The 20,915-nt window shown below is 43.6% G+C and overlaps 1 gene segment (V, D, J or C); it reads left to right on the forward strand.

Annotated features, from left to right (window-relative positions):
* LOC100439230 (T cell receptor alpha chain constant-like) overlaps positions 1-20,915 on the forward strand; it is a 361,622-nt gene that overhangs the window by 294,969 nt on the left and 45,738 nt on the right. The window contains 1 exon segment of the C gene segment in view: positions 1,333-1,416. Coding sequence covers positions 1,333-1,416 — 84 coding nt within the window.

The raw sequence follows: 20,915 nt of genomic DNA on the forward strand, positions 1-20,915 counted from the left end.
CTCAGCTGAGGGCAGGCATCTGGTTTTGCTTATGTTCTGTGGAGGCTGAAGAGAGGGTGGGAAGCTCTTTAGACAGTGAATACTGTGAAATAGTGAAGAGATGGGAAGGGTCGTTTGAATCCCTGACTGCTGTCCTTAAAAAAAATGGATACATCTTCTTAGCTAAATAATAGCTTCACCCTTTTCATGATAGTAAGCAAGCTAAAATTTTAACCCTTTGTAATAAGTGGTTGCTTGAAGACATGACTAAACAAGCTAGCATAAATTCAGTCCAAAAAAAGTCTGAGTTAAGAAAACTAAATTCAATTAAAGAGGTGTCTGTTTTTCATACCCCTGGGGGACAGGGTTTGATCATCACCACATCATGAAACTGCCTGGATTTTGCTCTTCACATTTTTTGTGACATCCAGACACAGCCAGGGTGACTCCCAGGATTCCTGTGGTTGTGTCTGTTGGCAACAGAAGCATTGTTTGGTCAAGGGATGAAATTTACAGGAACCCCAAGTAAATGTGCAAAAGCCTGCCTCTAACACAGACCTCACTTAACCCTACCACTGTGGCCACTGGGCTGCTCTGTGAAGTCAGAACACCTCAGGTGAGACTGTGGAGTAACCAGATGTCCTGGTTTTCCTGGGATTCAGGGGTTTTCCAGGACAAAGGTCTTTCTTTGCTAAGCCCAGAATGATCCCCAGGGTAGTTAATCACCATAACGAGGCACAGATAAAAACTTTTTTCTGTGAGCTACTACTTACATTTCACCAAATTCAAGACTGACAAAAAAGCTGCGTTGTGTGAAAGCTCAGTTAAATGTGCCCATCATTTTTATTTCTTATGCTAAGGCATGAAGGGAAGCTCAGGAGATACTGTTTCATGAGGCTACAGTCTAAACCTCATCTAATGCTAGTCAGTCTCCAAAAAGCTGAACACTCTCCTCTTGTCTCCTTGTAATCAATTCATTGTCATCAGAAATGTGTGACACCTCGAGGGGAGGGGAGGACGTGTCTTGAAAACTGATCAGAGAAATTGTCCTGAAAATGATGCTGTAAAATGGAAATGAGACCTTTAGAAAGAGAGATGCTGAACATGAGAAATCAGTAAGCCTCAAGACAAAAACCAGAGGAAATGGAGAGAGACGGGAGGCAGGAAGCCGGACCTGGGGGGAACGCGGCAGGTCAGTGTCCCAGGACCAGAGGTGGAAATGGTCTTCGGACCTTTGGTGGGAAGAAACTGAGCCTCACAGACCCAGGCCCCTTTGTGTGAGTTTATTCTCCCCAGAATAAAAAAAGGAGGAAGTCTGTGAGCTTCAGAAGTCCCCCTACGGTTCTTGTAAAGGCCTCCAGTGCAGTGCTAATGCTGGTGGTACTAACTATGGAAAGCTGACATTTGGACAAGGGACCATCTTGACTGTCCATCCAAGTAAGTATAACAAGACACAGCAGTATACTGGAAATTCTGGAATTTCACCCCAGTGTCAGGTTTTAAAGAACCAGATATTGCTTAAAGTTAAGTGGTGTCCTCTGAGGTCCCTTCTCTTCTTTAATCTCAATATTCACAGATTTCCTTTTGGACCCTGAGTTGTTAGGTCTGTCTCCCTGCTGTGTGTACAGCTGACCTTAACCCTGGAAAGTCAGAATCTTTCCTGCTTTCAATGTCTTCTCTGGAAGTGATGCCCTAACTTTTTTGAGGGGGAGGTCATCCTTTCCAAATGACTCCCCTGAGTAACCTGTTCTAATGTTTAGTAGCATTCCCTGTCAGAAAGTCCTTCCTTACATCAATCTTAAATTATTCTTGGTATAGCCAAGGCCATTTCCACCAGCATCATCCACAAAAAAGAGGAAAATTGAGAGCAGAGTTTGAATAGGTATGTGGTATTTGGTTCAGAATGGGTTTTAAATGAAAGTGGAGTGGGAAAAAATGAAACCTGAATGGGAATCTGAGGTCTTATTTCAAATCCCTCTCTGTTTCCTGTCTGTCATCTCCTTTTGCTTCTATAGATGCAAAACTATGGGGGGGGGGGGAGAGAAAGGATAGACAGAAATAAACATCCACTGTGTCCATTCCCTATTGCTGAAACCACCATGCAAGGGATTACAATTAATTCCAAAGAGTTTCAGGTACACGGCTTAATACCTTTCTCCTCGTGGTGACTTGTATCCGGGCTGATAATTAGAGCAGATAGAAAGATTTGGCTTTGGTGTGTTTGCCGCTGCACCCTGCTGGGAAGAGACAGAAACTTGACTGTTTTTTAAGATACATAAAGTTCCTTCTGACAGTCGCTGTAAAAGTCCCTGAAGCAGGGAGATGCGTGACAGCTATGAGAAGCTGATATTAGGAAAGGAGACATGACTAACCATGAAGCCAAGCAAGCTGGAAAGACCTAAACTCACAGCGTTCCTTATGTACATTTGCTCCCTTCCACATTTCAGGCCTTTTGGCTGTTTCCTGTAGGGATTCTAAGGGAGTCAAGTGGAAATGGATTAAAGAGAGTCTGAAACCCCGTGGGTGCTCAGAAATGATAAATGAAAGGAATAAGAGACAGAAAGGGAAACAAAGTTGAAAAGCAGGAGTATGTCTTTCACTGCAGCTTGATAAGACTGAGATGTGAGGTGGGTGTCAGAGAAGGGCGTCATCGCTCCAGTTGCTATTGCAGAACACTCTGTTTTCCTAGGATCCCTATCAAGGGCAGTGTCCTCTCATGCCAAAGGGATGAGTCAAGTCTCTATATTTCTGGAGTAGCTGTCCTTGTGCAGGCAGAGTTGGTCAGGCAGATAGCACAATCCCAGTTCAGTGTGTATGGAGGAGGCCACCTGACATTGCCACCTGTATCTGCTCCATTCAGTGGCAGCATAATAAATTCATGCCAGGTGGGTGTGGATTTGGAATATGCCAGTGCCACTACAAGGCTGAATGTTGAGTTGTTGTGATCATCTTGAATGTGTGAGATGCCTCCAAGTGAAGTCTGGTTCTAATGAGCAGGGTGCAGGTTGGACCAATAGTGCCCATTTTCTGTTGAGTTTCTCCAAGCCCAGTAGTGTGGGAGCCAACATTGAGAGACTGATATTTGAGCTAGGGATCCTATTGACTGAAATATGCCAAAGGGATCTGAAAGGTCAAAACTGCCTTCAGAGCTCAGCCTTTGTTGTTAGCTCTCTGGCAGTTGTCATTACAGCAAAATGCATCCACTTAGAAAGCTCAGCTCTTCATTAGGCAGACAAATGAGAACAACATATTGACCAGAGATAAGGAGTTGGTAGCCCAGATCTCTGCCTCTGAGAGCCTGGCATTTCCAGTTCTTTAATCACGTGAGCCGGTGAGCATATGCTGTCTCAGAGAAAGCAGATCAATGGTGTCTGAGGACCTGGTGTCACCAAGCTAGGGCTTAGAGACGGAAATGAGATGCAGATGGAGATGTTGTGTGAATTGGGGAATAATAGAGAAGGGAGGAGGAGACAGGGAGTTCAATGATGCTTTCTAAAACCGGCATCATGTGAGAAATTGTAATGACACAAAGGTGAAGAAGTATGTATTGCATATAATCCTAGCGAGTTTCCTACCATTCCCAACAGAATCTGGCCTCACTGTGGCCCCAACTCACAGATCCTATAGGTAATGCTGAATCGTACCTGAGATGCCTTTTGAAATGGCATCAAGACTGGGCTCTAAAATCTTTAAGAGTCACCTGTCAGTTATTGTAAAGGTTTGGATGGCTGTGTGACAACCTCCTACGACAAGGTGATGTTTGGGCCAGGGACAAGCTTATCAGTCATTCCAAGTAAGTCTCCCTGGGGTGCTGCCTGTGGAGTGCGCTGGGGCTAACAGTCTCATACATTAGGGCTTAAATGACTGTGCAGATGGCATCGTGGTTGAGGACCCAAAATTGAGAGAATCGAGATACATTGACTCTGATCAGAAAAAAAGGTCGTGGAATCGCAAATATAGGTTTAGTCCTTAAAAGGTAGCATAGATAACATGGGACTTGCACATGGCAATTTGAAAAACAACCTGTGGTCTATCAGCACGTTCTCACTGCACATGGGGGATAAATGGGGAATAAGCAACGGACATTGCATGATAGGGGTGCTAGAGAAATGAGGCAGGTCAGAAAGAAGCAAGGTGATCAGAGCCTCATATGGGGTTAATCTAGAGAAGATGAATTGTTCCATAAGTTTCACAAAGAAATAAAGTCCAAAGATATAAAGAGTCCTGATTAAAATCCACTTCAGAATCATGTGATCATCAGGAGAGAAATTAAGTCTTAAAAGAAAAAGAATTTTTTAAATGCCCGAGCATAAAACAAATGGACCTACACCTTTAATTAGACAGCAAGCAGCACAAGATGCACGTTAGCCTTCCTTTTAATCCTCTCTCAGGAGGAATCAGTCCCTCCAGCTGCACATGGTCACAGCTGCTGTAAGCCCTGGAGCTCCTTCCCAGTAATACCCTTGCTCCTGTGCCTGCACAGGAAAAGGAGATGCCTGCCTGCCTACCGGTCTGCCTTTTGGTCCACCGCTTGGTGGGGCCCCAGGTGTAACCTCTGGCTGTCTCTTCTGCCTGGTTTTTGTTGAGCTTCCTATCACAGTGGAACACCGGTAACCAGTTCTATTTTGGGACAGGGACAAGTTTGACAGTCATTCCAAGTAAGTCAAAGAAAAATTTCCATCACCATTGTGTTGAGCAAAAACTTTAAATTGCAGAAAGAGCTGTCAAAGTCTGCTACTCTATTTCTCTGCTTCTAGGTATAACTTTTTCTGGACCAGAGTAAAGAGGCCCCCCCACCCACCCCGAGAATGATTTATGCTTGGACAGATCTTTATTTCATTCCTTGAACTATCTATCTATCTATCTATCATCTATCTCAGAAATAGTTGTTTTTAACAGTTAATTCTGTGCCTCACCCAAATTGTCATTAACTAAATGCAGATGTGCTGCCACACTGATAAACTTCACTGGAAAAAAAGAAAAAACCAAACCCAGAGAATGTTCCTTGAACATTCCTGAAGTGGGGGGGGCAGGCGATGTCACTTGCAGTGACAGCTGGCCTCTCTAGCTCACCCCCCACATCTGTGCCAACCAGAGAAGCTGGGCCCTTTGTGGCACAAGCCTCAGGAGCAGAGAATGGAGGGACATTCTCAACTGAGAGGAGAGGGACTAGGAAGCTAGAAGGGAAATGAGGTGACTCTACAGAAAACCGAATATGGGATGGTGTAAAAGGATGAGAAAGATGGCAGGGGGTCCACACTCCCTCTTGTATTTAGACCTGGGGGATGCACTGATAGATACCACCTGGAGAGAGAAAGAAGATTTCTGTTTCTCTCTGAGGAAAAATGTGGCAGAAAAATCAAAACAGATCGCACATGTCAAGCCTCTCCTAATTACAGCCTTTCATTCCGGTTTCTCTCAGCTGTTCCAGCAGGAAACGGTAGGAAAGGGTCATTGGTGCCTTTGATGTTGTGGAAGCATTGCAGGAAGGAGATTTGCAAGAAACAGGGCAGGGGCTTGCAGTAGAGTTTGGAGAGTTTAAAATGATGGTTTTTGCAATGACTTAGAACACTGTGTATCTAACTTTGGAAATGAGAAATTAACCTTTGGGACTGGAACAAGACTCACCATCATACCCAGTAAGTTCTTCATCCTTGGTCAGGAAATCAGCCTGCATAAGATTCTGGGGGTCATAGTAGACATGCAGGCTTAGAGAATTTTCATCTGTCCTTGTTCATAACTGGTAGAGACAGGTGGCAGCCAAATATCTGGGTTTTCCGGGGGAATTCCAGTCCTGACTATTTAATTCAAAACTAGAAAATATGATTCACAATTCTGTTTTTGCTGCTGCCATCAAGTGCTAATGTGGCATGTGAAGAGAACTCAGGCAGAATGACTGCATCTTCACTTTTATCTTGTGTGATAATTTTAGCTTTGAGTACTGCAAGCGTTTGGGAGAAATGGTAGAAACATAGAATATCAAAGAGACAAGCAAACCAAGAGACCCAGAGAGGCAGGCAGACGGAACGTCGGGCAGTATAATTTTACAAAACTAATTCAGTGTTGTGTCTCTCTCTGCAAATAGCAAGGTATCAGGAAAGGTGCTAAGAGCTAGTGCTCTGGGTGGGGCAGAATTATCTAAATAGAAGACTAAGCACTGATCTCAGGGGGAAAGTTTAAACTTGGAAATCTCTGGGTTTGGTTTTTTCTTTTTTTCCAATGAAGTTTATCTATGTGGCAGCACATCTGCATTTAATTAATGACAATTTGGGTGAGGCACAGAATTAACTGTTAAAAGCAACTATTTCTGAGATAAATGATAGAGAGAGAGAGAGAGAGAGAGAGAGATACTGGATATATATACACAGTTAATGACATTTTGGGTGAGGCACAGAATTAACTGTTAAAAACAACTATTTCTGAGATAGATAAAAGAGAGAGAGAGAAAGAGAGAGATACTGGATATATATACACAGGGTAGAAGAATGTGAGAAACATGGGCAAATATATTCTTTTGCACCTACAATTAAAAGCTGTGGAAAATTTGAATATGTTCACTTTGTAACCAAAGACAACCATACAAAATGGAACAAAAAGCATGCTTGCAAGAGCGAGAACTGGAAGTATGGAACCTTTCTGTCTTAACCACTCAGTTGCCTAGAAGAATCTTTTTTCTATTTTGCTGCATTAGAAATTAAAGGCAGGAGTATTGAGGATTTGGGTAGGTAAGATTTTATAGTGACAATTACATTACAAAGCACCTCCCAGCTAGGTTGGATAAAGCACCTTTAAACATCAAAGTCTTTTTCTTCTTTCTGAATAAGATAGAAAAATGGTCTCTCCTCACTCTGTGTCTAAGGACAGAGGGCTCAGAGAGTTCCAGACTTACAAAGTGAGACTGCAGCAGAGCTGAGCCATGGGACCTGGAGGGACCCAGTGACAGTCAGTCTGCTCCCTCCCACAGGTGCTATAGTAGCCACAACCGTTCAGGGAACTGTCCCCAGGCGAGAACGTAACACACGCAGGGAAAATCCCACTGCTACTAAGAGCAACTCAGCATAAGAAAGCCTTACCCAGCAAGGGACAGTCAGAGGGGCTCTAAACCAGAGCCCCAAATATTTGAAAACTTTATGTGGAAACCAGCTATAACAAGTTCGTTTTCCAAGCCGTGCCTCCAGAAGCTGTTAGTGGTTGGTAGTTGCTAAGGGTTTTGAAACTAGAGGACATCACAGCAGAGTGGAATTATTTGGAACAAGGGGCTATGATTAGAATTAATGAGATGAAAGAAAATTCTGGCTAGAAGACTAGAAAAATCCTGAAAGAAAAGATACAGTAAACCTTGGGGGAGTTGTAGCATTTATCCTAGTCCAAGCAGCAAAGAGCAGACAGAAGCCAAATTCCAATAAACAACTGGCCTTTTTACTTTTACAAGTTTCTGCAATTATCACAATGTCTTCAGCTTCTTGGGCAAATATCAACAGGTCCTAAATGCGAAGTGGAACAGTCCTCTGTTTCCAGAACCAAGTAACTTAGCCCCATCCCACACACCACCCATGCTCAACCACTGTTTTTGTAGAGGAGTTTGATGCTGTGTGGACTATGGAAACAAGCTGGTCTTTGGCGCAGGAACCATTCTGAGAGTCAAGCCTTGTGAGTATAAAACACACTCAAGTCCTAACCTGGGTTTCATTGCATATTAAATAAACTTTTTCTGGCTGGGAAGTATTTGATTCTAAGGAAAGGAAAAGTGAAATTCCAAGTGCAACACAAGCATTTCATTAGTGTGATTCATTAAGAATTTCCATGTGTTGCCTTCAAGAGCGTTAATCACATCCATTCACTGGTGAGACCTACAGTTTTAAAACTGAGTTAAATTTGAAAAAAAAAAAATTGTCACCATCTCTGTGGACCACAGTGCTTGCTGTTTGGGTGTCTAGACTTCCAAAATGGAACCTCAATCTGTAGTTTCGAGCTTGGAGATTTATCCTGAGCCTGTGACTTAGAGATGTGTAAGAAAAGCTGCACACTGCTGGGCTTTGTAGGGCATTTGTGGGATCGGTGTCATGAAAAAGCCTGGGTAGACAGGTTGGTGAGGAGACACTGGTGACAGGTGTCTGCCCTGTTTCTGTAAAGCTGCTGACAGCCGTGAGAAGAAAAGCAGTGGAGACAAGCTGACTTTTGGGACCGGGACTCGTTTAGCAGTTAGGCCCAGTAAGTCTGAGCAGAAAGTAAGATATTTATGCCTTTTCCTATAATTTGTTCTAGCCTGACATTTGAGTTGTCCTCCTTTGGATTCCAGATCAACAAACCATTGTGTCTTTTCATACTCCTTTTAATATTTGTGGCTAAGGGCCCTCCATTCTTCCCATCTCTCCTACATGAGGGTCCTGGGGCCAGGTCCACATTCATAAAGAAGCCAACAGTGATGCAGTTGTTTGGCAGTGTGTCAAGAAACTGCAGTCATCATCTCCAGGGCCCTTACTTTCTCCAGGGCCCTTACTCAGGTTATGTGTGTTTCAAGCTTTTATGCCAGCAACAGAGGAGAGGGAGAAGTGACCAGTAGCAATGACCAGGGCTATTAGCTGTACCTGGTGTCTGTGGGTTTCAGAGCAGCTGTGGAGGTTCTGGGAGGTTCAGGGCATGAATTTTTCTGGCAGAGGGATTTATGCAAAGGGCTGGTCCAGAGTGCATATTCAGGAAGAGGTGCTGACAGACTCACCTTTGGCAATCGTCTAATTGTCTAATCGTCCAGCCCTGTAAGTGCTTTTTGCCTGGGAGGTGGGGTTCAAAATGCAGTCCCCATGGGGACATTTCTAAACCTTGGCTCATGTGCTTCCGGTGCCACTACCATTGTTGGCACTGTCCTAAGTACATGGGAGGTTTTGAGCCATGTAGAGAAGGAGGTGATGCAGTTTGTGCTTTGGAGGACTCCTGAGATCTGCCCTTTGGCAACTGTGTTTGAGTAGGAGTCCATCATTGGAAAATCTGGATGCCAGCAGACAAAAGATATGAGCTTAGGATGGGTCACGAACATATGGAAGCCACTTTGCCAGCAGCACCTTTGCAACGAAAATTGCTTTCATAGGAAATGTGGAAATGGCTGTGTAGAGATTTGGCCATTTCTCCTTTTCTGTCTTTATACTTTCTTCTCTGCCTGACTTAGGGCCGTTAAATAAGAACAGCTATTAATCATTTGATTTCTTGGCCCCATCACTCATCAAGTATGACAAGAGGGATTCATTAACATAAAACCCAGAAAGAGAAAGGACAAAGAATTCAATTCTCAATGTCTTCAGAGTTGAACTTGACAACTCCTCAGCCTTAACCGTCTAGTCAGCACCCCATGATCAACTGAGGTCAAAGAGGGCAATCAGCAGGTAATGTTAGTCAAGTGAGTATCTGGCCAGAGTCTGGCTGCCCTCATAGGAATTAATGCTGTGGAGTTTGGGAAAGGGAAATGAATCTGTGAGGGCTCACCCAGGCTGCCCATCTGGGAGAGATCATGGGGAGAGTTCTGAGTGAGGGAGTGAACACCAGATGGAAAGTCAAGCAGCAGGTTTCTGTTATGAAGCATCTCACAGTGTAAACACCGGCACTGCCAGTAAACTCAGCTTTGGGACTGGAACAAGACTTCAGGTCACCCTTGGTAGGTAACAGAAACCGTGAGGTAACTTAACTGTGTGTTCCCCTAAAACAAGGGATACTGTAGAGGGGATATCCTGGCTGGATGTAGTCCTTCCTTCCTTCCAGTGGGAGGTGATCTCACTGAGGATACATACCTGCATTCAGTCAGTTCTTGGGCTATTTTTATACCTGTTACGGAGGCTTTCCTTTCCACCTGTGAAAACAGAACCTCTCTGCTCCAAGCTTCTTCAGTCTTTATTACCCTGTGTATTTCCTTTAGAACAGTGGTTTGGGAATTAATTTATCATCAGGACTTTGTCTCTGATGATATCACTCTGGGCAACAAAATGAAAGGGCTCTCAAATAGAGAACAGAGAGTCCTGAATACTCGGATAACTTTTCCAGAGTGATATGTGTTATGCGTAATGGGATGAAGTGGGCTAGAATGACCTTCCAATGACTGTTTTGGAGACACACTAAGGAAACTTGCTTAACATCCTATATCCTTAACTTGTTAGAACATTGGTGAAGTAAAAGCAAAACCTTGACCCTCTAAGAACATAAACAAATGCCAACTTCTCTCCCCCAAAGCACTGCCATGTTTCATTATGTGCAATTATGAAACAAATACATGATAATTTATATGAAATTACATAGATGAGTAGTTTGAGTATTTTGACCCATGAGTAAGATGCAAATTGTAGAAGTTCTCAGGAAGTTCTTCATACAAAGTGGTCCCTGAAGACAAATAGTGTACCTGGGCATAATTTGTTTGCAGTGTTGGTTTATGCACCATTTGGGGACCTGTTTGAAAGCTGATTATGTCCCAGTGTGCCAATTTGGGGTCTCAATTAACTGTGCTCAGTGCACTGATAAGTGCCCATATTTACAGTCTAGAAGCATGACAAAATGACCCCATTTCTGTAGGAAAAGGAGAATAGAACTGTGTGTGGTGTGGTACTTGTCAGTGCTGCTCCCCCTTGTCCCTGCCTGCTGGGAGGTGGCTGCAAGTTTTCCCCAGGAGGTTTTTGTTAGAGCATGTATTACTGTGACAATAACAATGACATGCGCTTTGGAGCAGGGACCAGACTGACAGTAAAACCAAGTAAGTTGGGGGAATGGGTCAATATTAAAAGCTGACCTGAGTGAGCAATGGTGCTGTTCTGGGCAGTTTCTGTGGGGTTAAGACACTGCCACTCCCAAGAGGATCTAAGTACCTGGTTTCTTTGTGCCTGAGACCCTGAGCTGGTTGGAAGTCTGTTAGTTGATGAATTCTGGCAATCCTAAGGATTAGGTCAAGAAGAAGTAGAAAATTTCACTGGTTTCTTCATTGGCTCTGGATATATAAAAATGCTAAATATAAGCTGGGTGCGGTAGCTCACTCCTGTAATCCCAGCACTTTGGGAGGCCGAGGCGGGCAGATCATGAGGTCAAGAGATGGAGACCATCCTGGCCAACATGGTGAAACCCCATCTCTACTAAAAATACAAAAAATTAGCTGGGCATGGTGGCACGTGCCGGTAGTCGCAGCTACTCAGGAGGCTGAGGCAGGAGAATCGCTTGAACCCAGAAGGCGGAGGTTGCCATGAGCCGAGATCGTGCCACTGCACTCCAGCCTGGCAACAGAGCGAGACTACATCTCAAAAAAAGAAAGAAAAAGAAATATGGCGGAGAATGTGGCATGGTGCTCCTGGTCCCTAAAGTAGCCCCTGGGACCTCGATGTTGACCTCCTGTGCTGGGTGGGATGGTTCTGCCCAACCTTGCTATTGTCCTCTTGTGCCTCTGGCACAAGCATTCTGTCAGAACCCAGTGTCCTAGGAACAAAACAGGGGATTTAAGATCAAGTTCAGATCTATCTGCACAGCCAGCTGTTAATTTTAGAGAACTGTCCTGACCTTGCAAAGGAACTGGAAACAGAGGCTGCAAGGTGGGGAGACTTCCACTAGAGGGGAAGGTGATCGCGCTTGCTCAGTCTTCCCCTCCATCCTTCCCACCTGTTGATTATTGTAAAGCCCCATAGGACTGTGTGAATTATGGAGGAGGCCAAGGAAATCTCATCTTTGGAAAAGGCACTAAACTCTCTGTTGAACCAAGTAAGTGTTGGGGATTCAGAGTCCTGATTTATCATCAGTACTCTGTCACTCTGGGCAACAGAATGAAAGGGCTCTCAAATAGAGAACAGAGAGTCCTGAATACTCAGATAACTTTTCCAGAGTGATATGTGTTATGTGTAATGGGATGAAGTGGTCTAGAATGACCTTCCAATGACTGTTTTGGAGACACACTAAGGAAACCTGCTTAACATCCTATACCCTTAACTTGTTAGAACATTGGTGAAGTAAAAGCAGTAAGTGCAACTAAAGTACAATGCAGAGTGAGTGAGAAGAGACTTGCCAACTCCTTTCTCTGTGATATCTTCCCCCCACCTTCACCCTTGAACCCTTGCTCCTGTCCATGCCCCTGTCTGTTCCCAGTCCAGACCAGCACGTCCTTCTGCTGGACATAGGAAAACTCCAGACTTCATAACATGTCACAGGGCCCCCTTCCTCAGATGGCAGATCTCAATGTTGATCACCTACCTCACTGTGGGGAGTGGTGACCTTGTCAGCAATGGTCTCCTGGAAGAGGGAAGCTTTATTTACATCATTGAGGGCCCATGGGTGACCCACAGTCTGTGTGACTGCGGTGTGATTGGTTTTCAGACATTAGCTTTAATAGGTATCATAGGAGAAGGGACATGGTGGCTACTGCAAGGGGTTTTTTGTTTAGGGAGAACGCACTGTGGAACTCAAACCTCGGGTATGCACTCAACTTCGGCAAAGGCACCTCGCTGTTGGTCACACCCCGTGAGTTCTTGTGGTTTACTAATTGTCCTTTCTGGAAAGAAATCCAATGGGACCTATTGAAACACAGCTGAATTTAATTGCTATGCCTAGCATGCAGTTGTTAACTATGTCTGATGTGTGAGCAAGATATGAATACATGTTTCCCTGGAGGCTGGATTTGGTTATCAGGTCTCGGGGCAGTTTGATAAATTGTACTAATGCTGCAATCACTGTTTTTCAAAGGTCCACAAAGCACGTTGTGGCTTTGGGAAAGGCAGAGATAAGAAGCAAAGCTTTGTGATAGAGAAAGAAACAAGCCCATGAAAAGGGAAGCTACCAAAGCAATGGCATAGCCAAGGAAGTGTGTCCTCAACAGATAAGTGGCAAGGACCCTGTTGAGTTGATGCTTGTGTTGTCTGGTAGAATTAAAAAATAAGGTGAGTGGGCTGGGCGAGGTGGCTCATGCCTATAATTCTAGCACTTTGGGAGGCTGAGGCGGGTGGATAGCTTGAGGTCAAGAGTTCAAGACCAGCCTGACCAACATAATGAAACCCCATCTCTACTAAAAATACAAAAATTAGCTGGGCGTGGTGGCGGGCACCTGTAATTCCAGCTACTTGGGAAGCTAAGGCAAGAGAATCACTTGAACCCGGGAGGCAGAGATTGCAGTGAGCCTAGATCGTGCCACTGCATTCCAGCCTGGGTGATAGAGCGAGACTCCGTCTCAAAAACAAAAAGAAAGAAAAACAGAAAAATAAGGCGAGTGGACTGAGGACTCAAGTGAAGGGAGGGTAGCAGGAGTTCCAAGCTTGGCATGGCTTTCTTCCTCTAAGAGAATAGCAGAACAATGTAACTTTCTCTAGAGAGAGAACAGAGCCCTTGATTTATCACATCGATGCTTCTGTTTAGATAGCCCCCTTCCTCACCATAGGGACAAAGCAGGTCCCCACATGGACTTCACCTGCTTAACTAGGCTGGCCGAGCCAACCCTATGGGAGAGGCAGAGAATCCCAGGACTGTGGAGGGCCTCCCCACGTCCACTAGATTATCTGTAATAAAACAGAATATTTATCCGAGTTGTGAAGCTGTGAGGGAGAGGGTAATCGTGATAGATTATAAAAAGCAATATTGAAAATTTTACAAGCTGTCTCCACACTTGCAGAATTCAGTGTGTTTTTTGTTGTTATTGGGGTTTTTTCTGTTAGAATTACAGAAACAGGGGTGCTTTCCTGCAGGCACCCTATTTGCAAAAATGTCTGCCATCTCACATTTCAGTAGTATTTTATCAACAATCCTCTGCACACGAACCAGCTGTGACAATAAGGTAATGGGGCTGATTTGTTAACAAATTGAGTTTATACATTTCAGTGAGTGGTCTACTCAAAACACTCAGCTTGAAGCATCCAACACTGTCCATTGCTTGCCCCCTCCCTGAAACCACCCTCAAAGGCCAAAACACTTTCTTTTTGTAGCATCCATGATGGCTTTATCTTTTAAAGGTGGATTTTACTATTGATAATCAAAATCCTTTCAGAACCAAGGCTATTAAATAGAGGAGAGAGTCAACTAGTTACTGATACTGTTTTGGATCCAAAACTAGATGTAACTATAAAATAATGTCATGGGTTTGTTTATGTGGCTCATAAACTGGCTCTCAGGGGGAATCCTAGATGGAATATTTCAGAGGGTTCAACAGTCATTTAGATGTTTAAGTCCTCGTATGTTCACTAAATTAGCCTCTTTAATTAATAAACATGCATAAAGATAGCATGAGATTGAAGAACTTTTGCAAACTTGGACCCAATAGAAGCAGTGAAGACTTTCTGTATGAATTAAGATATAATCCCAAATAAATTACTTTTAGAAAAATATGAGGTCAAGGCCTTTCAATGGGGAAAGTGCATGTAATGCCCTATTTATTCATGGAGAGTAAGCTGCTTCCATAAATGGTAACATTATGTTGGTTTATGTAGAGACACATAACACTGTGACTACCTCAGGAACCTACAAATACATCTTTGGAACAGGCACCAGGCTGAAGGTTTTAGCAAGTGAGTATAACAGACAAGACAGGCTTTATTTTAAAGGTTGTTGGTGTTCATGTTTGAGGGACAAGGGAAGGTAGGACAAGGGAAGTACCCGTGTAAACTGTGCAAGCTAAAATCACTGCTATCTGAAGCGGCAATTCTGGGTCCCTCTACTCTGGACAGGAGGGGTGAAGGAGAGCTCTGAGGCTTACCATGATGGACTTACTGCCGATTTCATAAGAATTGTATCCATCATTAGAAAAATGTTTATGACTTGAAGGCCTCGAGAAACTCCTGTAAACACAACAGGAGTTCTGTGTTCTTTATTCTCTTCTTTTAAAACTGTATTTTCACTTTACATTTTTCACTCATTTTTCTGCCTCTTTTTATGCGTCTCTCCTCTGTGCAACTCAGTGCTTCATCTGGGCATTCATATTTTGAGAAATCATCTCAAGGGGAAATCATGTCCAGATCCTAGCACGTCACTCAAAGCTCTCTGAAATCTGGGCCCTTTCTGTTCTCCAGATTTATTTCCAGCGATTCCCTTTCATGAATGCTCTGCTTCAGGAAAACTAGGCATCTGCCTCCCTTGAATAATTACACATGCCCACACCTGTACCCTGTGTCCATACATCAGACATCCTGGATCCACCACCTAAAACAGGCTTGCACAGGTGATAAAATTTGGTCTCACCGTCTCTCAGCCTTGAGACCCAGCACAGGCATCACCAGATTTAGTTTCATAGGAAGAGTGAAAAATCATATCATTTTTTTAATTAAGCAGGCCAAGGTAAGAGATCCATCAGACAAAGAAGCAAAGTAGGAAGGAAAGAGATGGCTTCTGTAATGGGTTTGAAAAGGAAAGCTCTGTCCCTGAAATAACACTAATATAATCCAAGTAGATTTACAGGCTGCGTGTTTCTTGGTTTCCCTTTGGAGTGCTCCATTCCTAACACCAGTTGTTAAGCCCCTGGTCCTCCATGTGGCCGGGGTGAGGAAGTGGGAGGAGATCATGCTGGCCACTCAGTGGTGGTGCCCATGGAGTTTCGGGCTCAGACTTTCTGTGAGGTACCTCAAAATTGAGAGAAGCTCAAAAGGTTCATGCAGGAAAAATGGGAGAAGTCACCTTCTCATAAGAGGATTATTTCTGATTAGTCCTTGAGCTGTGTTATGTCCTGGCGAAGGGACAGTAAGAGTAGAAAAGTCTCTCCTAGGACAAGGATAGGAAGTGGTGAAAAGTCCTTTTCCTGGTGACTAGCAAAGCAGGGGATGAAAAGATCTGGAGTTGGAGTCCAGGGTGGATTCTAGGGAAGACAATTGCATAGGACTGTCTCGAGTTCTGTGGATTGAAAAGGTTGGGCATCCCTTCAGATGTTCCTGAGCTGACCTCGGTCAGAGGTGCCTGGCTCCAGCACCCAGAAGGTGTGACCAGCACGCCAACGCCTCCTTCCAGGTGGGCCATGACGGCTTCCCTCAATCCCTCCCACTGTGACAACAGTCTCTCTGATGGCTTTTGCTTTGGTGCTATGGACATAAAGTGTTCCTACTTTGTCCAAGTGAGGTATACAATTTTCAGAACCCTGGAGAATTATAATCTAAAACACCGGTGGATATGCTAGGATTTTGGCATTCAGTATCCTGGGCTTGTGCAGGAAAACTCTTTCTTTAGAACATGTAGAAAAACTATCCTTTATTTATCCAGTGTGGAAACAGTCCTGAAATCCAAACTGATACTGGGATCCTGTGCCAGGTTATTACTGTGACAATTACTTAATATTCTCTGTGCTCACGACATCACTCCTTCCAGAAGATCTTTAGGGAAAACTTAGTTCAGTTTCTAGGAGGTTTTTGCTCAGCTGAAGATCACTGTGTGAATAATAATGCAGGCAACGTGCTCACCTTTGGAGGGGGAACAAGGTTAATGGTCAAACCCCGTGAGTATCTCTGCTGAATCCATAATGAATGCTCTAATTTCAAAATGAAGCCATAGCACTGTGCTCTGTTTTCTGTTTTCTCTACTTAATTTTCTTTTTTATATTAATTCTAATGGTTACATGTTATCGATACATGGCATACGTATATATGAAAATGGACATACATGTAACTGGCGTGGGAACAAATGTGCTAGAGAAAAACAGATTTCTTGTCCTTTTTGTCTTAACCATTTGGGTCAGAAAGTCTGACTGAGTAGAACACGGACTGGGTGAGCACTGCAGTGGGGGGAATCCTTCTCCAGCAGCTTTGTCAGGATGATGCTCCTTGCTGACCTGGTCAGAAGGCAGTTTTGTCAGGAGGTGGAGGGATGAACTAGTTAACCTCAGAAGAGCCTTTCCACCCCGACCATGCTGTGAATAGACTGCCATAATAAACAGTCTTTTCCGCTGCCTCTTTGGCCAGGGTCCCAGCTGGAGGAGCACGCCGGCCAGATTTGGGGATTGAAAGGGATTTCCTGATACACATTGGCCTGGTCGGTTTTGGTAAAGCTTTCTATGACTCTGTAATGCTGGCAACAACCATGAGCTGATTTGGGGATTGGGAACAAGCCTGGCAGTAAATCCGAGTGAGTCTTCATGTTAACTCTGTCAAACCTGTCTGTGCAGTTTGAAATATCTCAGAAATTGCCTCCTTATTTTTTAGCCCCGATGTTTAAGTTATCTAGTTATGGCTAGCGTTTTCTTCCTGTCCACTAAAGCTGAACCCTTGCCTACCCATCAAGCAAAATAACTAGATACAGGGATCCAGATGAGCAGGGTAGGAAGGCCATTGGAGTGTTCAGCTGTTTTCTTAGAGAGCAAACACATTCGTGCATTCCAAAAAGGCCTGCCTGGGAGCACTGAATATTACAGAAGGTGAGAGTGTGCAGCACATTTCATGGCCGCATTAGTCTGCACTATGCCAACCTCACCGTGGGCCACTGGTAAATACTGTTGCTTTCCGGCCAAAGACAGGTCAAGTGCTGGGAACTCTTGGGACTTACAGTCATGCTAGTGACCATGCTAGAGCACATCTCCCCACTGTGGATTATCCAGAATGACTCAAACTTGCCATATAACTCCTGCATCTCTCAGTTCTCTTTGGCTTAGAGCCTTATTGTGGATTTGTTAGCGGTAACAGGAAAGGAACTGATTTCATCCTAATTCTGGCTTCTTCTGAGAAGTTATTCTCTGCAAGAGTCTTCAGGAGCATCTTATAGACCACCTACACTGTTCAGAATTTTGTTCCGCACACCAAATTGTGTTCCCAGCAGTGTTTGCTGTGGCTTTGGCTGGGGCCAGGTCCTGAGTCAGTTCTGGAGCTCCAGGCTTGGCAAAGCTGGATAAGGGCAAGGGGAGTTGTACAGCAGAACCAAAGGGCTTCAGGAAAGACATCTTTGATATAGACATTAATGAATTTCTAAATGGGCTTCTATATGCTATCCTGATAAGACTCTCTGGGGAGAAGGTCATCCTTTCCTTTGCAGCTCTAAATATAAGACATATGCAGAAAAAAAAAAGAATGAGAAATGTCTGTTACAGTGCCAAAATGAAGATAATGGGTATAAATATTGGATGTGTTTTAATATTAAGTTTATGAAATGTAAGTCTTTCAGAAGAACTATCTCAGGATATATTTATTAGGTCAATGAACTATTTTATCAATGTGACTGGTATACACACTTCAAAGGAGAACCCAAAATGGCAGGCAGGGGAGGGTGGCTAATGAAGGGTATGGCATAGTGGTTAAGAATATGAATTTTGGAATCAAACTGTTCAGGCAAATCCTAACTCTGCAGGTTACTTAATCTCTTTATGCCTCATTTTTCTCATCTGTAAAATGGGGATGGTAATAGTACCTAGCTCACTGAGATGTTATGAGATTTAAAGAGCTAATACCTATAATGGACTTTGCATAGTGGCAGGCCGATTGAAAGTTTTCAGTTAATATGTTTTTATTGCTACTATGTCAGGTTGCTGGAGGGAAGGAAGAAAAATGGAAATGATCCCCATTTATAGTTTTTGTAAAGTACAGCATTAGAGTGTGGCTCTGGCAACACAGGCAAACTAATCTTTGGGCAAGGGACAACTTTACAAGTAAAACCAGGTAGGTCTGGATGTTTCCAAGTGAAGTGCAGTTATCCACTCTGTTCATTTTTTGTTTAATCTTCTCTGTCTCAACTTCTAACCAAAAACTCTTACTCTTAGGTTATATTTTCCTTTTATAAAAGTAAGTAGAATGTGTGTAAAGTCTGGTTGATATGGTCTTTTCTAACTCACTTGGTTTCAGCTAGTGGCAAAAAGAGGGGTGTATTGGATCTAGAATTCTTAGGTTAAGGCTGAGAGAATGTCAGTTTGCCTGACTTGGAAGAAATAAAAACATCAAATGTGGGTGGCTCACACAAAAGAAGGTGATTTTTCATCATAATATACTAAAGTAGAATCCACCCTTGTGACCACCAGAATTATTCAAGTACTGTCTTCCAAGGACAAAATGGGTAGCATGGAAATGATATGTTTTTGTTTGGGGGAAAAAAAATGGGGAGAGAGAGAGAAAGGGGACTATTAGTTGTCTGGATTGTTAGGAAACATGGAAGACAGCACTTCTTGTTTTAAGATTTGGCAAAGGTTATCACCAAGTAGAAGTCCAAATGTGTGTAACATACCCCTGGCAAACGTTATAGAAGAAGGAAGCTGGGGCCGGGCGCGGTGGCTCACGCCTGTAATCCCAGCACTTTGGGAGGCCGAGGCGGGCGGATCACGAGGTCAGGAGTTCGAGACCTTCCTGGCTAACCCGTCTCTACCAAAAAAAAAAAATACAAAAAATCAGCCAGGCGTGGTGGCGGGCACCTGTAGTCCCAACTACTAGGAGGCTGAGGCAGGAGAATGGCGTGAACCTGGGAGGCGGAGTTTGAGCCACTGCTGAGATTGCGCCACTGCCAAGATCATGCCACTGCACTCCAGCCTGGGTGACAGAGCGAGACTCTGTCAAAAAAAAAAAAAAAGAGAGAGAAGAAGAAGGAAGCTGGGAGCAGTGGCTCTCACCTGTAATCTCAGCATTTTGGAAGGCTGAGGCAGGAGGATCACTTGAGGCCAGTAGTTCAAGACCACCCTGGGCAACACAGTGAGACCCCCATCTGTACAAAAAATAAATAAATAAAAATGTGAAAAAAAGCCAGGCATGGTGGCATGCACCTGTCATCCTAGCTACTGAAGAGGTTGAGGCAGGAGGATCACTTGTGCCCAGGAGGTCAAGGCTACAGTGAGCCAAGAACACACCACTGCACTCCAGCCTGGACAACAAAGTAAGATCCTGTCTCTAAAAATATATATTTAAAAATATAAAATAAATAAGTTAAATAAGGAGGAAGGAGAGGAAGAAAATTTGGCTTAGTAGGAAAGTGTTTTTGTACTGGGCAGAAACACTGTGTCAAACTGGGGCAAACAGCCTCTTCTTTGGGACTGGAACGAGACTCACCGTTATTCCCTGTAAGTCCTTACCACTTGACAAAAAAGCTCTTAATCTGTAATGACGAGTTCTCACATCCCAGACACCTAATGAATTTCTAAATGAGCTTCCATGTGTTAACCTGATAAAACTCTCTAGGGAGAAGGTCACCCTTACCTTTGCAGCTCTAAATGTAAGACATGTTGTAAGAAAAATTGGGAACTGTTAATTGCAGTGCCAAAATGAAGACAGTGATTACAAATATTGGGCTAGTTTTAATGTTAGATTTATAAAATATAAGCCTTTCCGAAGAACCATCTCAGGGTACATTTATTAGTTTGTGTCTATACAGCCCAATTGTCCAGTTACTTTGATTAATGTTGGTAGCTGATCCAGATATTTAGGGACTTCCTTGAGAAAACTTCTTTGGGCTCAAAATTGCGTGAATTGAATGTCACATCACCTAAATAATTGCCAAATCTGTTTTACTTTGTGCTGTATAGACTCAGCCTAATAAAAACAAATGCTGTTGTGCTTTTTCCCAGTCTGTCTCCTCTCCACACGGAAAGTTTCCCTTCTACTAAACAGCATCTCTTCACATGAAGAAAAGATACCCAGCAAGCCATTTGACTTATTGCTGCTGCTATTTTGCATTTATATGACTCCTTTCCTTAGAAGAGATTAAGACACTTTATACGACTTATTAGCTAAACAGATTGACAGCCTAATTAGGAAGACAGAAACAGATTCTGAGTATCTTTTTGTGGCTGCTGTTCCTGCCCCCTCGTGTAGAACATTTGGTCAGATGGCTCTTTGAGACAGAAATAAGACAGGGACGTGGTCTCTGTTTGTAGTGTGGGGTGTCTCAGCTGCACCTAAGAGGTTGTCACAGGAGGTAGAACAGTACTAAATAGGTCAGGGCAACTGACACAGCCAGGAAAATTTCTTTCCCCTAGAACTTGTGTGTGCTCACCAAGCAAAGCGTGACTAATTTTGACATCCGTTGTTAGTGTGTGTCTGCCCTTCTTGCCTTTGTTT

Source organism: Pongo abelii, chromosome 15 (assembly GCF_028885655.2).
Source record: "Pongo abelii isolate AG06213 chromosome 15, NHGRI_mPonAbe1-v2.0_pri, whole genome shotgun sequence".
Lineage (NCBI taxonomy): Eukaryota > Metazoa > Chordata > Mammalia > Primates > Hominidae > Pongo > Pongo abelii.